The sequence below is a fragment of the Tympanuchus pallidicinctus genome, unplaced genomic scaffold (genome assembly GCF_026119805.1).
Source record: "Tympanuchus pallidicinctus isolate F22 unplaced genomic scaffold, pur_lepc_1.0 scaffold4, whole genome shotgun sequence".
NCBI classification, from domain to species: Eukaryota; Metazoa; Chordata; class Aves; order Galliformes; family Phasianidae; genus Tympanuchus; species Tympanuchus pallidicinctus.
The window spans coordinates 34,896,861-34,917,994 of NW_026294758.1; the positions used below are offsets into that span (position 1 = coordinate 34,896,861).

General features: G+C 38.4%; 1 protein-coding gene across 1 annotated transcript in view; it reads left to right on the forward strand.

The window, feature by feature from the left end:
• The window catches only part of FRMD3 (FERM domain containing 3), a 145,965-nt gene that overhangs the window by 98,406 nt on the left and 26,425 nt on the right, over positions 1–21,134 (forward strand). Inside the window, exons 7-10 of the mRNA XM_052700773.1 lie at positions 15,490–15,577; positions 17,139–17,227; positions 19,966–20,029; positions 21,021–21,109. Of these exons, the coding sequence (XP_052556733.1) occupies positions 15,490–15,577; positions 17,139–17,227; positions 19,966–20,029; positions 21,021–21,109 (330 nt within the window). The remainder of the gene's footprint in view (positions 1–15,489; positions 15,578–17,138; positions 17,228–19,965; positions 20,030–21,020; positions 21,110–21,134) is intronic.

Below are 21,134 nucleotides of genomic sequence, written 5' to 3' on the forward strand. Positions count from 1 at the left end.
GAGAACCATGAGAAGAATAGGAAGTGCAGAAAATTAAATAAAATCAAACAATTAAATTAAGAAGATAATTTTTATTCAAAGACGATGAGGTTCATTGCACTTCCTTGAAACATGCCTATCTTGTTTAACAAAAAGAAGATTGTGAATCATCAAGTCTCCCTCTCCAACAAAAAAAGGGAAAAAATCCCCTATTTTCAGAGGAGTTGAAAATGAAAAGCGTTTGTTTTTTTTCAGAAGTCTATCATATATATGTTGTTCAATCATAAGGTAAAATTACTGATGAGTGTGCCAGAATTAATGTGCTTCCCCTTTTTTCTTTCTTAAACTTATGTGTTTTGTTTATGTTTCTTTTATATTTTATATAACAATATTTTAAACAATATTTTAAATAGTGCAGCTATGGGGATATTTTTAGATTACTTTAGGCTGAAGTTTACACAGATCCAGAGAAATACTGTTTAAAAACAAAACCAATTTATCTTACTTTAAGCACTAGTCCACATGATAGCTGGAGGTTTCCAAATGCTGAATTCAACTTCTAAAAACCAAGGTATTTCATCATTTCAGCCATGGTGCAATTGGGAATATTTTGATCCATTTGGCAGGAATAGTCTAGTCTTTTATTTAAAGTTAGGAGAGAGAAAAGAAGACTTGTTAGAGGGAGCTGATGGCTTTTGTATTTAGCAGCCTTGGGAAGAGATGTATTTTTTTCAGTTGTGTTTTTCTCTTGTACATAATTCTGCCCACGCATCATAAATTTACCTGCTGGTCACTCTATTATGAATAATCAGGCTCATTTTTAGCTCATTTATAAATCCCCTGTTCTGATTAGAATAGTATTCCTCATCCTGTGACAGTGATCATTACAAGCCTTCACTCAGGTCTGTCTAGGATTCTGCTGCGGTCCATTCCTGCGCTCTGGTCCCCCTGTCGCTGCTTGTGAGAATATCCCTTGAATTTCATTAGTCTTGGCAAGGAACACCATTAATTATAGCCTTTTGGAAATTCAAGCAAATTGTATCAGTTCAGTTTCCTGCTGATTTCTTCAAAGAAGAAGTGTTTGAGGCAGAACTTTGATTTATAGCAGAACTCACCTTACATCTCATTTCTGTCTGTGTTGGTAATTCTCTGTAGTAGGTTTGTAGGTTTTGCCAATCTGTACACTATTCATGTTAGACTTAGTGGCTTACAGCTTTTTCTAGATGCCAGAAGCAGTTTTCTTCTCACTTCCTCTCCTTCCTGACCATTTTTTTTTTCTTATTATCAGCTCACAGTGTTCTTTATATATTTGCCTGGCTGCAAAGACAGTTTGAGGGCTGTGTGCATAGCTGCTGCTTGGTCCTGGCAATTTGCATCTTCAGCTCTTTGTTCCAAAAATTGATAACCCTTTCTTACATCAAGCACTCAGCTGTCACATAAAAGTTTTACCTTTTTCATAATATTTAATTCCTTGGATCTCTCTTCTAGGATTACAAATGAATAAAACATATCTGTCATATAATGAACTATATATAGAAAGATCTAGTGCTAGATAATCAGATTCTAGTATCTTAATTATAAAAAGATTATTAGAAAAACCACTGAGTTGTCAAGCTTCTATTTCTTGTTTATCAGCACATGTGTTTCATTGTATTCAGTAGAATTTTTTTAATGAAATTAGTATTTTGCTTCTCAGTGAGTATTGTTAGAAATGCTGAAGGAGGTTCCCAGGCCTTATATTTAAAAGGCACTTAAGTCACATGTTAAGGAATGGGAGAACAGAAGAGACAAAGCCATTTTAATCCAGTTTCCATTTAGCTAACTTTGAAAGAGTTATTTCTGAGTGACATCACTGCAGGTGAATCTGTTCTTTCATTTTTTTCACACATGTAAGCAAAAACTATGGAATCCATCTCTTCTGTGTAACCAAAGCCCTGTGGCTTGGAGGGTGCCAGTTCTTAATTGAATCCTATCTCAGCATCCTCATTCTCAAGGTCTTACTACATGCTGAAAGAATTTGCCTTTTGAAAGTCACATGAGAATAGTGAGAGGAATGTCTGGGAAACAGCCAGTAATGCTGTGACAGCTGCCAATTACTTATGACTTTTTGGTGTCACTTAGAAGTCTTGTTCTTATTAGCTAAAAAGATGTATGACAGATGTATGACATGGTACTTTTATTTCATGCTCTGTTTGCCTATGAAAACATCACTAGATTTTAGCAAAATGCAGGCTTTCTTATGACCATCTTCTTCACCTGGTTGCAAAAATTATAAACATGATGGAAAAACAAATGTGTGAAAAAAATTTATTGGGCTGTGATTCTTTGTCTTGTGAGTTGTAATTAGTTATTCTCATTGAGAAAAGGAGAGGAACAGTAATAATTTAATTGATCTTTACAGTGAATGGGCAAACAAGTGCCATGATGTCATATTCTCATTCCAAGTAAGGTCTCTTTTGAAACACAATGTACTGCTGAGAGAAAGAGAGATAATGGTCTTATGGCATAGCAGCTTAGAATGATGAGTATATGTTCACATTAGGATGAGAAGTGGGCACTTATTCTTGAAAGATTTGAAGTTGATTTGATTGCTATATGTTTGGGTATGGATATAACAGTGCAGCTACAGAATTCCTAGCTACTTGCATTTCTGCTCGCCCGTCAGTTTTAACAGATTGGAAGAGATTTTGGCCATAAAAACAAGATATTCAATGAGTAGATCAATATATATTTCAAGTGAAGCAGATGCTTATGAATGTCTCCAGTTTACTCATTTAATATTTTAGCTAGACTAGTGCAAGTATTTATGAGGCTGCATTGTAAATCACATCACTGAAACAATCCGAATAAAAAACATCTTTTATTTTTTGCTTGTCTTTCAAAGAAAAGTACATGAAATCACACATGCAGTTCTTAGTATTAGAGTATTTTACAGTATTAGAGATATTTTACACACTGTACAATCTTCAGTGTATAAAACTGTACTTTATTTCTGATGACCAAAAAAATCCTACCTTGACAAAATTATGATAAAGAATACTGTGTAGATCTGGGAGGGAAAAAAATGAAACCACAAAAAAATGTAACCCATCAAGTGAACTTGGGCAGAATCATGAAATTTTTTTGATAGAGGAGAGAGATGTTAAGCCAAAGATCATTTCTTCAAGCCTAAAGCAGGGATATCAAAAATTTTTATTTATTTATTTATTTTAATTTGAGAAGATCACTCAGGCAGTCATGATCTCTGGAATTTCAGAACTGTTTTTAGCATATTAATAATTTTATAACTGTGCCCAAAACAGTTGTACTTTTTCCACAAAGTTGCTTAAGCAAATTTAGTTCCTGGCACTGTTTTGTTTCTTGCTAGTGGATTTTACAGGCTTCTCTTACAAGTAAATGGAGGTCATATATATATCACATACCTGTTGTCAGTTTCTTCTTCCACATGTACTTCAGTGTTGTTACAAGTGCGTCATTTGTTTTAAAAGATGGATAAAAACTTCAGATGTTTTTACTGCATTTACAGTGCCTTCTCTCTTCTCCAAGATACAAATTTATTCTGTCCCAAATCTTCTGTCTTAAAACAGAGTATTTATAACTCTGATAAATTCCCTGTCTTTTGAAGAGTACCTATCAACCATAGTTTCCTGAGATGAGACCTGAAATCCAGAGAATTCCAAAGACAAGATTCCTATATAATCTGCAGAAGGGAACATCTGTCTGTTGAAATTATGTTTATTTTCTCCTCTTTTCATATGAAAGGTATGTGATGAAAGTATTTAGAGGTTGAGACTGAAGATTTTTTTTGTATCCCACCTGATAACTGCTTCTGATGTGAAATACAAAGTCATGTAACTTAAATGAGTGTATTATGTAAGAAGCCCTAAGGACACATAATTTTGCCAATTAAATTATGAACCAATTCAAGTAGCTATTTCTCAGGCCAGTTTCATAGGTAAATTCAAATAGTTTATCATTACTTGGAGTTGCTGATGTTAATACAGGCTCAGGGTACTTGACCACTACTTACTTGGCTATTCACTCCAATGTGTGACATTTTCTAGATTCTGCAAAAGTTTTATGTGGAAGAAAATCTTTTGGAAGAGGAAGAGATTTCCTCTGAGGGCATGAAATCACTGACATGTTTTGTTAATAACTATCTTTACTATCTTTAAGTATCTTCCTATATAAGAAATTTAAACTTTTAAACTAAAGGGTAATATTTTCATGAAAACCAGATTAACAAACTAATGCTTGTTTTTGATGAAAGATAAATGAAAAGTTTTGTTTAAATTTGTTTTGAAAGGTGTGTAATATCTACATAATCTATATTGTGACTACACATTGCTGACTTAAGCATTTTTAACTTAACTTGTCTGCTCTAATTCTTTTTTTATTCCATTAATCATCATATCAGTTACCTTTGGTGCTCATACTGGTATGAAGATTATCACAGAATCATAGAATCACCAAGGTTGGAAAAGATCTAAAAGATCACCCAGTCCAACCGTTCACCTATTCCCAATAGCTCCCACTAAACCATGTCCCTCAACACGACATCCAGCCTTTCCTTGAACACCCCCAGGCTCGGTGACTCCACCACCTCCCTGGGCAGTCCATTCCAGTGCCTGACCACCATTTCTGAAAAGTAATACTTCCTCATGTCCAGCCTGAATCTCCCCTGTCATAGCTTGAAACCATTCATAGAGTTTCCTGATCTGCACTCATCTGCTCTCCAGCTCTCATGCAGACATGGAGCTGCCAATGGAGTTATTGGCAAGCTTAACTACAGTTATTACTACGGAGTGTATCCTGGGAGCTTGTCTTAGGAAACTTGCCAAGGATTGCTAGAAAATGATTTTCTTTGTAAGTGCTAATATTGCTTAATCCAAGATTAAAGCAACTTTTTGCATATTATTAAATATATTAAAAAAGACCTAAAACTGAATTCCTGTTTAGTACATCTGGACCGAAGTGGATTTTATATGACATTTAAGAGCTTCTTTCAATTAGAAGTACATATTATCTGCCTTTATGTGTTTAGTGCTGCTACCACACTCATCGACACATTACATTTAGCTTCTTGTACCATCCTAATCACATTTGTATCCAGTGGCCTCATACGGATGAGAGGAATTCAATCAAAATGACATATGTAATGCACCAGTACTTGCTGCCATACCACAGAAGATAGAAGCCAGTTATCTGGGAAATTGGAATCTGTTGCCATTTACATAGATGGGGGAGAATTCTGGAAAAGAAGAGTATTTGGAATTAGGAGCAGCTGACTTACATGCTCAAGTAGCCAAAATCTTTGTAGTTCTCATCTATGCAAAGTGTAATCAAGGACTTGAGAGAGTTGAGGAGGGGGAGGAGGATAGGTAGACGGAGTTCACAGATTGTCATGCCAGCTGCTCAAGGTCCACCTACATTACAGCTGGGGCTATTCTGAATGCCTTCTTCATTTCAGCCTTGATATGCTGTGGTAGCTCGCTTTATTTCCTAGTGTATGCACTTGTATTCATCATCAGGCTATATATATTGGCACATGCTACAGCAAATACAAAATTATCGGGTTCTTTCTAATGTAGCAGTCTGGTTTTAACATGCTGTTCTTTATGTTTTAGTGGGTAGAAAACATTGTTTCTGTTTAGCTGCGTCTTCCTGGTGTTTTTTCCACTCCATAATTCTTAGCAGTGGTAATTTGACTGAATTAGAGAGATGGCCAGAATGTGTGTTTCATAGATACATAGAATTTTCATAGGATGGCTTGGGTTGGAAGGGACCTTGAAGAATATCCAGTTACAACTCCCTGCCATAGGCAAAGTTGCTAGTCACTAGATCAAGCTGCCAGGGCCCCGTTCAACCTGGCCTTGAATGCTTGCATGTATGGGGCAACCGCAGCTTCTCTGTGTAACCTGTTCCAGTGCCTCCTTAATATCTGAGTAAAAAAATTCCCTTTGACATCTAATCTAAAACTCTTCTTCAAAATCATTCCTCCTTGCCCTATTACTGTCTGCCTGTTTGAAAAGTCAGTCTCTCTCCTGTTTGCTTCTCCTGTTTTAAGTACTCAAAAGAAAAGGAAGGATTGATGTAGCAATAAGGATTGATATATTAGCTTAAGGACCAATATATTAATATAGCAAAGAGGAATTAATGTGTGCTACTTCTAAAACTTTCCAGTTATCTTTGCTTGGTATGTGGACAGTCACGTTTTTCAGAATGAGCCTTACTTCAATGAAGTACTGAAGTCACAACATAATTCTTTCATCTTTGCATTCACTATTTGCAGGGATGACTTCTTCATATAAACTGTTTTGAGTTATAGTGTACCAAGATAGAAAGCTGCTCATTATTGCATAACAAGTGATGAAAACAGCTAAAAGGTCAGCCAAGAGGCACAGAGAGGAAGATGATGACAGAAAAATGAGGATGAAGTAAGGGAGTAAAGACCCCCAAAGCTATCTTCTGCACATGCCCAAAGGGACATTAGCATATTAATGAGTTATTGGAAAAGAATGGATGTGTATGCCAATGTATTGCATTTGTATGTCTTGACAGTTTAGAACCTGAACTCCAAGAAAGAGCACTTGATTTGTCAAGTTGCCTGGAATGGATTGTGAGAGTAAAGGAACATTCTTCTCCCAGTCTGTACACATCGGGTTGCCCCAACTCCAGTTCAACACCTTGTACTTGGTGCTGTTGAATCTCATTAGGGTGTCACAAGCCCACTTTTCAAGCTTGTCCAGATCCCTCCGAACGGCATCCCATCCTTCTGGTGCATCAACTGTAGAGTGCTGAGACTGCTCTTGATCTCATTCTCTAGGCTGTTGATAAAGATGATGACAGGGACCATTCCCAACACTGACCCCCTTTTGGGACACCACTTGTCATGAGCCTCCAGCTAGAAAAAGAAGTATTGATCAGCCTTTCTCTTTTCCAATCACTGTGGGCTTTGCCTGACAGCCATGACTTTTTGAATATGTTGGAGAGTGGTTTAGCAACTACACTGACCATTTCCTTCAGTGCTGGGTGCTAATGTCCTCTGCATGGCAGTAGCATTCTGAAATTACAGGGGTGGAGGCAGGAGCAGTGGCAGGATCACTCTGTCTGTATAAAACTGCCATTGGGGACCGGAGCATACACGACAGGCAAAAATGACATGGCGCGTCAGAAGAGTGTGGCATGGCAGTTTGCATGGGCAGTCTGAACAGGACAGGTGAGGAGGCAGAGCATCAATGTCCTCTCAGGAGACCTGGCTGCATCATGGACAACAAATCAGACCATGGTCTCCACTAGGCAGAAAGCTCTGGCAAGAAAGAATGTGGCAACTGAGATAGAGTGCCTGCCTAAAAACGTGGTGGATCAAGTCTCTGGCTGCAGTGAGTGCCTGAGCCTGTTGGTGCTGGTGAAGGGTGGCAGGGATTCCACCTGCATAAAGTGTGGGCAGGTAGATCATCTGCTCAGTTTAGTAATGGAGCTCAAGGGGGAGGTGGAGAGATTAAGGAGTATCAGAGAATGCAACCAGGAGATAGATTGGTGGAGAAGCTCTCTCCCAAACTTGCAAGAAAGACAGCATTGTTGATACTTTGCAAACGGTGGTGGACCCCCTCTATGCCATCACTGAGCAGAAGGAGGTGATTTAATACAAGAATTGTATTTTATTTTTTTTTTTTAAACTGTGGGACAGTTTACTTGATGCCAGGCCTGATGTCTGCGGATGGGTCTCACCTGCCTCAAATTGGGAAATGGACCCTAGCCCAGGAGCTGACAGGGTTTGTTGAGAGGGCTTTAAAACTAGATATGAAGGGGGAAGGGGATAAAACTAGGCCTGCTAGAGGTGAGCCTAAGGGAATAGTGACACGACTAGGGGTGAGGCAAGGGGCTCAGCTTATGCATCTACAGCAACGTGCACAACATAGGCAACAAAGAGGAGGAGCTGAACACCAGTGTGTGCCAGGCTATGACTTGCCATTATGGAAACATGGTGGAATCATTCCCAAGACTGGAGTACTACAATAAATGTATAGAAGCTCTTTAGAAGGGATAAGAAAGGAAGGAGGGATGGTGACATCGCTCTTTAGATTAGAGAGTTTTTTGGCATTGTTGTGCTTGTGGCAGGGAATGATGAGGTTGAATGTCTACAGGTAAGGATTATGAGAAGGAGGACCAACAAGGCAGACAACCTGGTAGGCATCTGTTGTAGTTCACCTAAACAGGATGAAGAGACAGATGAGGCATTTTATTAGCAGCCAGAAAAGAATCTGCGCCATCGCCAGCCCTTGTTCTCATGGGAGACTTCAACTTGCTTGATATATGCTGGAATTACAATGCAGCACGGAAGAAGCAGTCTTGGATATTTCTAGAGTGTATAGAAAATAATTTCCTTCTGCAGCTGATAAGAGAGCCTACCAGGGGAGGTGCCTCGCGAGACTTGCTGTTTAGCATATGTACTAACAGTAAAAGGAGGGCTAAGGAGAATCTCCATTCTTTACTGGATGGGCAGGGACCATGGCCACTGAGGATAAGGAAAAGGCTGAGTTTCTCAATGCCTTCTTTACATCTGTCTTTAAAATTCAGACCAGTTATCCTCAAGGTACTCTATCCCTTGACCTGGAAGTCTCGAATAAGAAGCAGAATAAATCCCCCACTATTCAAGTGGAAACAGTAGAGACATACTACTCCAACTGAACTTCCACAAGTCCTATTGGGCCAGATGGGAACCACCCGAGGGTGTTTAGGGAGCTGGCAGAGGTAATAGTCGAGCTTCTTTCCATCATCGATCAGTGTTCCTGGTAAACTGGAAAGGTCTCAGAGGATTGGAGATTTGCCATTATGACTCCCATCTACAAGAAGGATTGTAAGGAGGATCTGGGGAATGATAGGCCTGTCAGCCTGACCTCAGTGCCAGGGAAGATTGTGGAGCAGATCATCTTAAGGAAGATCACATGGCACTTGTGGGATAACTGGGGGATCAGGCCCAGACAGCGTGCGTTCAAGAAAGGCAGGTCCTGCTTGACCAATCTGTTCTCCTTCTATGATCTAGTGACCTGACTGGTGGATGAGGGAAGGGCCATTGATATAGTCTACCTAGACTTCAGCAAAGCCTCTGACACCGTCCCCCACACTATTTTTCTGGAGAAGCTGGCAGCCTGTGACTTTGGACAGATACACTTTGCTGGGTGAAGAGCCGGCTGGACAGCCAGGCCCAGAGAATGGTGGTGAATGGCAACTGATCAGAAGTAGTGTTCCCGGGGGGTTGGTGCTGGGGCCTGTCATCTTCAACATCTTTATTGATGACCTGGATGACAGCATTAAGTGCACCCTCAGTAAATCTGCAGATGACACCAAGTTGGGAGGAAGTGTTGATCTGCCTTGGGACAGGAAGACTCTACAGAGTGATCTAGACAGGCTGGATAGCTGGGCTGAGGCCAGTGGAGTGAAGTTCAACAAGACCAAGTGCCGGATCCTGTACTTTGGCCACCAAAACCCCAGGCAACTCTACAGGCCTGGAGCAGAGTGCTTGGAAGACTGTGTAGAGGAGACGAACTTGGGGGAACTGGCGGACATGTGGCTGAGCATGAGCCAGAAGTGTGTCCAGGTGGTCAAGAACACCAATGGTATTCTGGCTTGTATCAGAAATAGTGTTGCCAGCAGGAGCAGGGAAGTCATCATCCCTCTGTACTCAGAACTGTTAAGGCTGTACCTTGAGTACTGTGTTCACTTTTGGGCCCTTTAATACAAGAAAGACACTGAGGCCCTGGAGCATGTCCAGGGAATGGCAACAATGCTAGTGAGGGGTCTGGAGCACAAGCCTGATGTGGAGCAGCTAAGGGAGCAGGGATTGTTCAGTCTGTAGAAGAGGAGGCTCTGGGGAGACCTTATCGCTTTCTACAACTACCTGAAGATGGGTGTTGGCCACTTCTCCCATGTAACTAGTGATAAGATTAGAGGGAATGGCATCAAGTTGCATGAGGGGAGATTTGGGTTGGTTGTTAGTAAATGTTTCTCCAAGAGAGTGGTCAGATGCTGAAACAGGCTGCACAGAGAGGTGGTGGAATCACTGACCCTGGAGGTCAGAAACATTTTGATGTTGTACTGAGGGACATGATTTAGTGGGAAATACTGGACAGTTGGACTGGATGATCTTAGAAGTCTTTTCTAACTTCAGTGATTCTGTGATTCTTCAGGACTCTGAAGTGTCTGTAATCTGGTCCCATAGACGTATTCAGTCTCATCAGGTGATCTTGACTTTGCATTTCTCTCACAGTGGGAGGGATTTTGCTCCTCTAAGCCCTGCCCACAGATTCAGGCAATGAATGTGATATTGATTAGAAGTATTTTGATACTTATTGATCATTGTTTAGAAGCTGTAAACATCATGCTCCTCTGATTACCTAGTCCTTGTCCTGAAGAATGATGTGTATGCTGCATTCCTCAGAGCTTTGCTTCTCAAAACTATTCTCTTTAATTATCACAATGTGGTTAAAAACAACTAAGATTAACAAGCATTACCTGTGTTCTGGACGCACTGGTAGGAGTGGGATACTGCTTTTCACCTTGGTGTTTTCATGGCATAGAGAATATTTCCAGAAGCATTATGGTGAGGAGCAAGTTTACACCTTATGGAAGATGTAGTCACAGAAGTAATCTAAAAGGTGATTCTTCACAGACAAACCAGATATATTTTTCCTCTCTTATCTCTTCCTAAAGGTCTTTCTGAGTCAGTGAAAAAACAAAACATGATCAATCCATGTCATTTTTCTGTTTTTGGTGAGAATTCCAGAAATTCAATAGGAGGTATAGTTTATTTTAATTGAAAAACGTAGTTTGTATTACTGTAATACCAGTATTGTGTAGGTGCTTCTCCCTCCTCTTTTTATTTTTCTCTTGGAAATAGCAGTCATAACTCTGCTCCACCAGTGTTGTTGTTTTTTTACTAAGCTAGTTCTTTCCATTCTCATGGTGAGATTTTGATTCAGATTCCACATTTAGCCTACTCATGTATTCATCTGTACATAGGAATTCCCAAACTATAGGAATTTCTTCATCCGCTTCTGACCTGCCTCTCCACAACTTCTTTATCTGGGTGTGAAGGCAGCAGGATCAGTCTTGGATATGCACAGTGAGAAGGTGTTACATAAAAAAAAAAAAAAGAAAAAAAAGAAAAAAAAAAAGAGAGAGACAGAAAGATGCTCACCCAAATTCAGAAATCTAGGCTCACAGGAAGACTGCACGAAGGAGGGCTCTCCAGCAAAAGATCCTTCCTCAGTGGCTGTCAGCCCTTAAAATGAGGTCAAAAAGGGGTAGAGCCAGGTTGCACGGGTGAATTTTAGTAAATTTAAGTCGTGTTTTAATACCAGTCAGTTCTAAGCATCTTCACTGTCCAAAGTATTAGCAGACAGACTGTATGAAAAGCATCTCTGATGTCTGCTAAAATCTTCTGAGCTTAGATCAAAAGTAGAACTACTCAGGATTTTTAGCGCTATAATTCTATAACTGTTAGAGGCTCAATCACTTGTAGGTTTAAAGTAACAGGAAATCTTCGCCTTGTGCTAGGTAGCTCTGAAATCAGTATATGACATAACTAAAAGCATAATTTCTTTATGCATAATTCAGGCTTCTCTAAAGGAAATCCAGCCCTTGTTCTGCTGGAGGATGCTTTGTGCAGGATCTGGGATATAGCAAGGACAGGATTTCATAGGTGGGCATCATCACTTAAATAGTCAGTGTTGTCTCTCCTGAGACTGCAGTGAAGGATGTTCTGAGGCAAGGCACAGGATATTTGGTGGAGGCTGAACCAAGTTATTTAAAGTTTTATGACTTTGGGTTTTTTGTTTGTTTTTTTCCAGGTTTGTAAAGAGAGGTATAGGAAGCATTTCTTGAAGCCAAATTGTTATGTACAGATTTAATTCTGTGAATTAATTACCTTTCAAAACCCTTCAAACCATAAACATCCAGAAATGGTTTCTTCATGGGGCATGCACAAGTACTGTGAATCCACTGTATTCTCCAGCTGGTAACTTTGATAAGCAAAAATGAAACAAAGGGTGCAGAATAGTTATACTTTTTATTAACAGTGATGTATTAAAGTAGGTTAACAGCGTTTCAAAGCACTTCATAAATCAGTAAGAGAAATCACAGAACACAAATAAAATGACTCAACAAGGGTCAGTCAAAATGGCACTGAGAATGACATTGAAAATGCTTTTTGCTGTTATTGCTATATAATCTCCATTTATTGAAAGGAATTGATGCTTAATCATGGGCATCAGGTCACCTCAAATGAAAGATATTAAGGGGAGAAGATTCTAGAATCAGTCAACAAAGCAAATATATCATTTGACGATCTTGAAAGTATTCCCTGGTGTGCATCCTGGTCTTTGAAATGCTTCAGGGCTGGGGGCTCTCTGGGGAATAAACAGATATTGTGCATCCTCTTGTGTGCAATCCTCATGAGCCTAAAGTTAAAAATAAAGCCTGCTGCAGACTTCTCAGTCTTACTAAATAGTTTGATAAAAATTTTATTAGGAACTCTTTGATTGATTGATTGATTCCTGGCATGAATAATTAATTCATTGCTAATAGCTGTGGAGGACTAATTTTACAGATAATTCTTCTTTTATTTCTTTATTTTTCTTATTTATTATTTATTCAATTCTACTGAAGATTTTCTTTGTAATATGTTACTGGTCCTGCTGAAAAACTTTGTCTTGAGGGAGCTGGCTACTAGAATGGTTGCGACATATAAAAATGGGATTCATCTTCAGTTCAGTATTGAATACATATTGACTAAGCTGAGGTAATCACATAAGGTCAAAAGGAGTGACTTTACTTTCCTTTACTTTTCCTTTCCTTTACTTCATGGGCTGCATCCCCTCATACAGGCTGCACTGACTGCTGTCCCGCGGGCTCCTCTATGTCTGCATGTGGAGATCTGCTCCACATAGTGCCTGTGGGATGCAGGGAACAAACTGCTCCTCTATGGGCCTCTCCTGGGCTGCAAGGAGCCTGGAGCTCCTCTTACCCTCCCCCTGCACTGACCCTGGGGCTGTAGGGCTGTTGCCTCACATTTCTCATTCTCTTTTCCAGCTGCTGTGTTGCAGCAGTTTTTCCTTTCCTTAAATCTCCTTTCCCAGAGGCACACCCAAGCATCAGTCATGGCTCAGCTCTGGCAGTAGTGGGTGTCTTTGGGAGCAACTGGAGCTGGCTCTATTCTAACATGGGGCATCTGCTGGGCTCTGCTTTCACAGAGGCCACTCCTGCAGGACCCTGGTTTTTAATGTGAGAGGTTGTTTGTTTTGAATAGAAACTTTAAAGGCTTTTCAGCAAAGCCAATAAAAGGTGTATCTATTGTGAAATTAGTGATTAACATTAAAGGCTGGCTTTTGTTTGCTGATAGTATTTGCTACAGATAGCTTTTTATTTATTAAAGAAAGTTTCATTACTAAGTTACAAGTGAAAAGCATATTATGAAGGTTGAATGTTATTCCCTTGGTAAAAGATGAGCCAGGAATTTATTTTTCATTTCATATTTCACAGATCTCTTCTGCTTTGTGCTGTTCTCTTAAAGCTGCCCACAATAGCCATTTTATTTGCCTGTAATCTGATAGCATCAAACTTGCAAATTTTGTCTCCTTGTTTTCAAGTATCACAGCTCTGCAGCTCTTTCCACCTGACATGCAGAAAGATAGCATAGTTCCGAAGACTAGGTGAGAGCATGATAATTCTGTTTATTAGTGTGTCCTCTTGCTTTAATAATGATTGCAAGGTAGTAGTGCTTTTTTCACTTCTGGAAATGCCAGATCCAAACAACTCAAATGTACAAATCACATTATTTCTAATTATTTATCACTTCTACTTTCCTTGTACATTTATCATGACTACTTTCCTTTGTGTCAGTAAAGGAAGTTATGAAAAAATTGGTTTTATAAGGTATTATTTTTCTGTATGGCTTAGCTTCTGATCAGCAATCAGGTCTTTCATTTGTTTGACTTCTCCCTATGCAGCACAAGCGATTCAAGTAAATTAGATTTAGTTAATTACTTCCATTCTTTGCAGTTGGTAGGTACATGAAAAAACTTGCTCTATCAGAGCTCAACAATTATGATTTATTGGTATTGAAAATGAACAGGAAATGTCTAATGGAACCATCAAAAAGGTAATTGGGCAAAATAAGCGTGTTTGGTTTTGTTTGTTACTTTCATGCTGTTATTTTAAATATGTAGCTGTACATATGCACATTTCCGGTTTTTCGTGTTCCCTTTGACACATGCTCTTCTCTATTAGATATTGGTGAAGGAAGGAGAAATGCAATTCTTTAATTTTGGTGGTTTTTTAATATAAAAAAAAAAATAAAATGCAAGTATTGTAGTATCAAGTAGGTCCAAAAGCCGTATTGGGAATTAAAAGACAGTGGAGTCCAGATGAGAATGAGTTAAAAACTTTTAACAACAAAAGTTGATTATACTGATATCGCCACAGGGCGTTAATGTGGTAGATTCAAAATAGAATTTGATATCCGTAAGTATGCTGGAATCATCTTCAGAGTTCAGATGAATTTTGGGCTGGTTGCTGAAACTTGTATGTCAGAGTCTTTTAATTTTCAGTTGTTCTAGGGATGGCAGAAACTGCTACAAGGGAAATTATTCTACATCATTGCACTGAATGTTTGTCTGTGCTCATTCCTTTGTGGCACAGGAAAAAGAGTGAGAATGGGAGTCAAAGTGAAGAGGTACGATTAAGTATGGCCATTCTTGTGTTTCTTGAAGAACTGTCAGTGCTCCATTTCTGGGATAATGCGTATGAGAAGGATTTATGAGGCCTAGCTTTCTAAAGGTCCTGAGCAGTGCTTGTCATAAAACTGTATATCTGTCAGAGTCAAGTTCTTTAGTCATACAAATATCTGAACAGAATAATGCTCAGAACGGCTCACTGTCATAACAGCACTCGGGCTGAGAGTAACACGACTTAGAGGAACTAAAACAAAACAATAAAACTTCATAAATCAAGTTTGCATGCCATGTTTGAGGCTTTGACAATTGCTTCTAGACATCCTAAAAATAGGGACATATAATGGAAATGCTGACAGATTCTAAACTATCACGGTGGTAACAAGCACTGCTATAATTAGGTGTGCTGAGTGAACCGTAATATGATTGCTGTGTTTATGCCCTGTGCTGGAAGGAATGTTTGTTAATCTGGACAATCCTTTTAGACGAGTTTGGGAGAAAAAGTTTGTGGAAAAGAGATGCGGAAGCTTCCTTAATATTCAGGGTGATGTGCTTCTTTTGATGTGTATCAAAAAACGAGAGATATCTGCAAGATGTTAGATGACTCTGGTTAACTGCATAATGTGCTTGTATCCAACAAATGTTAAAAGAATTTACCTGAAAAGATGCAGCATTGGGTAGGTTAGTTCCAGAAGTGACATTAAAGTTTTATATCTTTACATTATAAACTGAACATTGTTGAAATTGTTTATATTTGATAAAGAATTTTTCTTTCCAGAGGTCAGAGCCCAGCTGTTTCTGAATTTAAGTTGCTCCTGAAAGCACATTCATTAGAAACTTATGGTGTTGATCCTCATCCTTGCAAGGTAACAAGTTTTTTTTTTTTTTTTTTTTTTTTTTAAACTAGTAACATTTAATAAAAAGCCATTAATTGAATTTATTTAGATCTGTATGTTTTTATTTATTTTTTTTAGATATAAACAGGGAGTCAGTTATAAAAGAACTTATCCCTAGTACTGCATTTAAGCCGAAGTACATTTGAATCCATGCAACAACGAAAGAAAAGGTCTCTGCAGAAGAACCAGACTGGCAGGAAGATATAGTAGTGTCAAGTCAGAAATTATGACTATGCTTGATAGTTTCTTTGCACTTACTGCAAAGGTTTCATAGATGCTCAGGTATTAAATACTTGCTTGCCAGGAATTACAAGATTCAGGCTTACTGTTGTCCAGAAGTTGAAGCAAATTATTAGTCCTTGGCAGAATAGTTTTTCAAATACCATCAAAATATGTAAGTCTTACGAAGAACAGCAAATTAAGTGATTGTTTTGTGGTTCTTTATGGAAGGCGACTTCCAGTTCTGATCGTCCCTTACACCTACATTTGTAATTACTTGGTTTTATCCACATACTCTACAGTCTGTTAATTTTTAATGTTTGCTGCTTCATTTTTTAATTGCTGCCTTTGATTGTAGTCCACCTTGTATACTGTCTAATTTGGTTAAGGAGCAGAAATGTGCACTGCTGCCTATTTGGCTGCTTTGATGATGAATGCCCTCAAGCAGTTACCTCTAACATAAAGCTGCTTCAGATTTCATATATACTATGCTTGGAGTGTTGTTCTTGTGTGAAATACAGGTCTGATTCAGAGACGAGTGAAGTCAGTGACATTGTAAACTTTAGTTCAAAGCTGTAGTTTTCGGAGGATGCCTCATGCTGACACTTAGGACAGAATGAGAATTCATTCAGCACCTTCTCTCTATGTAGCAGGACTTATGAAGTGGGAACATGCAGGAGTTCATGGCCTGAAATGATGGAAAAGTTTTTAGACTTCTGGAAGTAAGATACAATGCACAGTGGCCCCTTGCAAGATGTTCCTTGCAGTTGTTCAGCTCTTTCTCAAGAAAAAAATTAGTTTCTGATTATTCTTATCTTCCTGATTGATTGAGCATAAGGCACAATAAACCCAATATACTTTAACAAGGTAAGGGTCTGGGACTTGGAATGGGCAGGAACTCCAGTTAATACCAAACTTACTCGATTCTTCGCTCAGAAAAGTTAGGGCAGAACTTCTATTATGTAAGTAATTTTTTTTTTTTTTTTTTTAATGGCATTTCATAAGCTTAAAGGCTACTAAATATTCTGGTTTATATTCGAGAGCACTTGCTTACTTTAATAAATGTTGTTTTTTAAAAGTACCATCACATTAGAAATTCTGTTAGTCTGTTAAACATGTAGGCATATATGAGACTTGTTTCACCTCTATTTTTATTAAGTATTTGTTGCTTTGAAGTGTACGACTTGGAAGACATTTTGTTTTGAAAAGGAAAATAAAATACAGGTAGCCTATAATGTAATTATAACTTCTGCATTAGTAACAGATGTCTCACTGGATAAAGGCAAATTATATTTCTTTTTTCTCTTTCAAGGACTCAACAGGAACAACTACGTTTTTAGGATTCACAGCTGCAGGATTTGTAGTTTTCCAGGGGAACAAACGAATTCATTTATTAAAATGGTAAGCATGTAAGAGTGCATTAATATGGAAGATTCTTCTTTTCACCTGTGTCTTCCTTTCTTTCCATTATTTTCACCCGTATCTTTAAGGTGAACCACTTGGATATTTCTTCTCTTGCCTCATCATGTTTTCTTTTTTAGAGGACCTCTAATAAAAGGCAGAATAATTTGATTTTGTTCTTCCTCCAATGAAAATGATTTAACACAGCACAATAGTCAACGTAATGTAAAAATGCTAAAATGAGTAAGCTGATTTTTCAGCTCTGCTGTAAATCACCAGTGAAGTGTATTGACAGAGATGTCTGGAAAAGTTTACAAAAGTCCACCTGTGCTTTTATATGGTTTTTATATGCTCTTAAAAATCTGATTGTTTCCTCATTCAATTAACTACCTTCAATTAAAAAACAGTACTTGATAAGCAGATATGTAGTTTCAATCTACCCTCTTCTAGTTTAAAATTATTTCCCCTCGTCCTGTACTACATGCTCTTTTAAAAAGTCCCTCCCCAGCTTTCCTGTAGGCCCCTTTCAGGTACTGGAAGGCTGCTATAAAGTCCCTCTGCAGTCTTCTCTTTAGGCTGAAAAGCCCCAGCTCTCTCAGCCTGTCCTGACAGGGGATGTGCTCCAGCCCTCTGATCATATTCATGGCCCTCCTCTAGATATGCTCCAGCAGCTTGATGTTCTTCTTCTTGCACTGGAGGGCCCAGAACTGGACTTTCTCTTTTTGCTTTGTCCTTCCCTCTTTTTTTAATTTTTTTTTTTTTTTTTTTTTTTTTCCTTAAGGGAGGGTCTTTTTTTCCCCTTCTTTTTCCTCCTTTTCACTTCTTCTCCCCCAGTCCCCCACCTCTTTCCTTTAACATATTTGACTTAGTTTTGCAGCCTCAGCCATGTTTAAGGGAGAGATAAAACTGAGCTTCTCCAAACGGGGCAACAGGAGATGTCTGTACTCTCAGCAGTGTGGTGCAGAGTGTGTACAGGCATGCTGAGAAGTTCATGAATCTCATTTTGGTCCAGTTGCTAAGCTGGTGCCAACATCAGAAACTTAGAAGCACTCTCAGCCTTTCTTGTGGGAAGGAGATGGGCTGGAGATGAGGAAATGGTGAGGCAGCTATTTACATAAAGATGGGCTCTCCTACACCTATAGAAATCTCCCTGAGAGCTGAATAATAAGAAATCCTCAGGGGTTTAAAGTCAGTGTAGTTGTACATGTAACACACATTTCTCTATGCAGCTCTGGGGATGTTCGTCAAATACTGAGCATTTGTGACCCTGAATTCATGTTGTAGTTTCCCTAGGGTTACTATCAGGTTGCTCTAGTAAGAATGTTTAAGTAGTATGTGCTTTTGGCATCGTGTCCTGATATAGTGCCATTCTATGACAGAAGGAGAGAGTATCTTTTGCGAGGCTTATATCCACCATGAGAATTGAGCTTGAGTGCTTTATTTTTCTTGTTTCCATGCAAGGGAAGGTGACTTTTTGAAGATTTTTGTGTATTCATTTAGCCCATTGGCATGGAAACAAAATAAAATATTGATAGATGAAAATTCATGAAGTTGTCTCAATGTTATGCTGGCTATTGGAAGGTTGATCTGTTGGGATTGATCTAGATACAGTGTGATGCTTGTACTTTTCGTTTATAAAACCTAGAGCTCAGTAGCTTTCACTGGTATTAGCTGATATTTACACCACTCAGTAAAATCCAAATTCATATTTGATATTTCCTTGTCTTCTGATCTTACTGATCTTGTCCCAAAAATCTCAATAGATTTTGAAGACTGACAACTATTCATTACAGAGGGCATTATTTATGGTAGACATGCCAAAAGAGTATGATAATAAAAAGTAGCAAAATATACTGTATGCTTTAGTTTGTGCTGGGTTTTTGAAAAGAGATTGGTTCTGTAAATTACTGTCACAGTAAGGTATTGGTAATATATTGTATTAGTGCACTGGCTCAACAAAAGTGTCTTTGGATTCCTGGTTTGCCTTTGACTTACTGTCTTATTTTTGCTTACAGGTGTTTATTTCATGCACAATTTTCAATTCAGGATCTGACTGATTTCTGTATAAGGTTCTAAAGCATATTGCATCTTTGTAACCTGCCTGCCAAATTACATTGGTGTTGAATCTTTCTATCCTTCTACTGAAATTGGACTTTTTTGTTGCTATTGATAAATGTTAAAGTAAAATACTTGTTAGAAAATTTTTGGAATAGCATCCTCCTTACCTCCAGAGTCATTCCCATTTCAATTCTGCATCATCCAGAGTCTTCAGGGAAGTTTGAGAAACTACAGTGTTTTCATCTCTGCTCTGGTAATGATAAAATTTCAGTTGCAATTTAATTCAGAGATAATTGTATTGTCTTAATGCAGTGCAGCATTATTCCATATCTAGTGCTTTGAACCTGGGTTAAATTATAACACTGGATAGCAACACACAAGATCCAGAAATAAGTGCTGTCAACCCTGTTTCTTTTCCAACATCCCAAATGAATTTTTTGCAGGTGCACAGGGTTGTAAAACAAATACTTTGCTTATTTTCCCTGCTCTACAAGAAATCAGAATATTACATACTTTTATGCTGAATGTTTTATGCTGAAGATTTTATGCTAAAGGCCTCTCCTGAAGCTTTTGTCTATTTAAAGCCTCCTTAATGTTTGTGAATCAGTGAGGTCTGCGTGCAAATTTTCTTACCTGCAGTTCTGTCTGTTGTCTACAGTAAATCATTTTTCTCTTTCTAGGTGTGATGTCTATAAGCTGAAATTTGAAGGGAAGACTTTTTATGTGTTTGGAGCTCAGAAAGAGGTCAGGTTTAATATTTTTACAGGAATTCTGTATTTGATTTAGAGTCGACTTAAATATCATTCTTAACCAAACATAAACTTCTATGAAGAATGATGATAATTATAAATATATATTTTCTAAAATGGAATGCAAATGAATGTGAATATTGTTGATTGTCAGAAGAGTGTCTTATTTGCAAGGGATTGAGATGTGTCTTACTAAACCTGCAGGCAGCGATGAGTTGATTGCACCTGGTTTTGATTGTCTGTGTAGCCAAGTTTTAATGGTTTTTATAACACTAAAGCTCTACCTGCCTACTCTAAAGCATGAACCCTCATGGGTATTGAATCCTGGATCAGAGAAAAATATTTTCATCTTTTTAGGATCACTTTCTCAAATTTTGCTCAGCTAGATAGGATGAAATCTTTCTTAATTAGAGTACTGTCATTGGACTCTTACAATTAAAATTGTGGCAATTTTCCCTGCAACATGCTCTAATCAGTGCTTTCCCATGGGCAGAGTGATTTAGCCCAGTATTATGGCTTTGGATGCAGTCTGAGTGAAGAAAATGGTGGAAGGAAGCAATACCTGAAGTAGCAGGAGCTGTTTGTATGGTAGCAAGAAGGATTTGGTGATAGGACATAGTGAACAGGGGAGAAGTAGGTGGTTAAGCAGTGCAGTAACTCTATAATAGTGGAATATTAACAGAAAGACTTTGATTTGGGGCTGACGGCTGTCAGGAGAGATTTATCTCAGAAGTCACTTATATATATGTTCTTCTCTACCCCTTCAGAGCGTTCCTTTTTATTTCTGAAAAATTTGTCCAAGTAGTTTGATTACCAGCCACATATGGTATATATTTCTTTTAGTGAACTATAGATGGAGGATACACAGGAAAACTTGGTCTTCAGTTTATCTGATTATTACTGATAGCCATTAGGTATGAATGCTTCATTTTTTTCAGATTTCAAAAGTTTGTTTGTTTTATTTGTCTTCTTTTTCTTGCATATAGAAAAAGGCTGTACTGACATTCCATACCTCAACACCAGCAGCCTGCAAGCATCTTTGGAAATGCGGGGTGGAGAACCAGGCTTTTTATAAGTAAGTAAAACTGCAGTCTTCATCT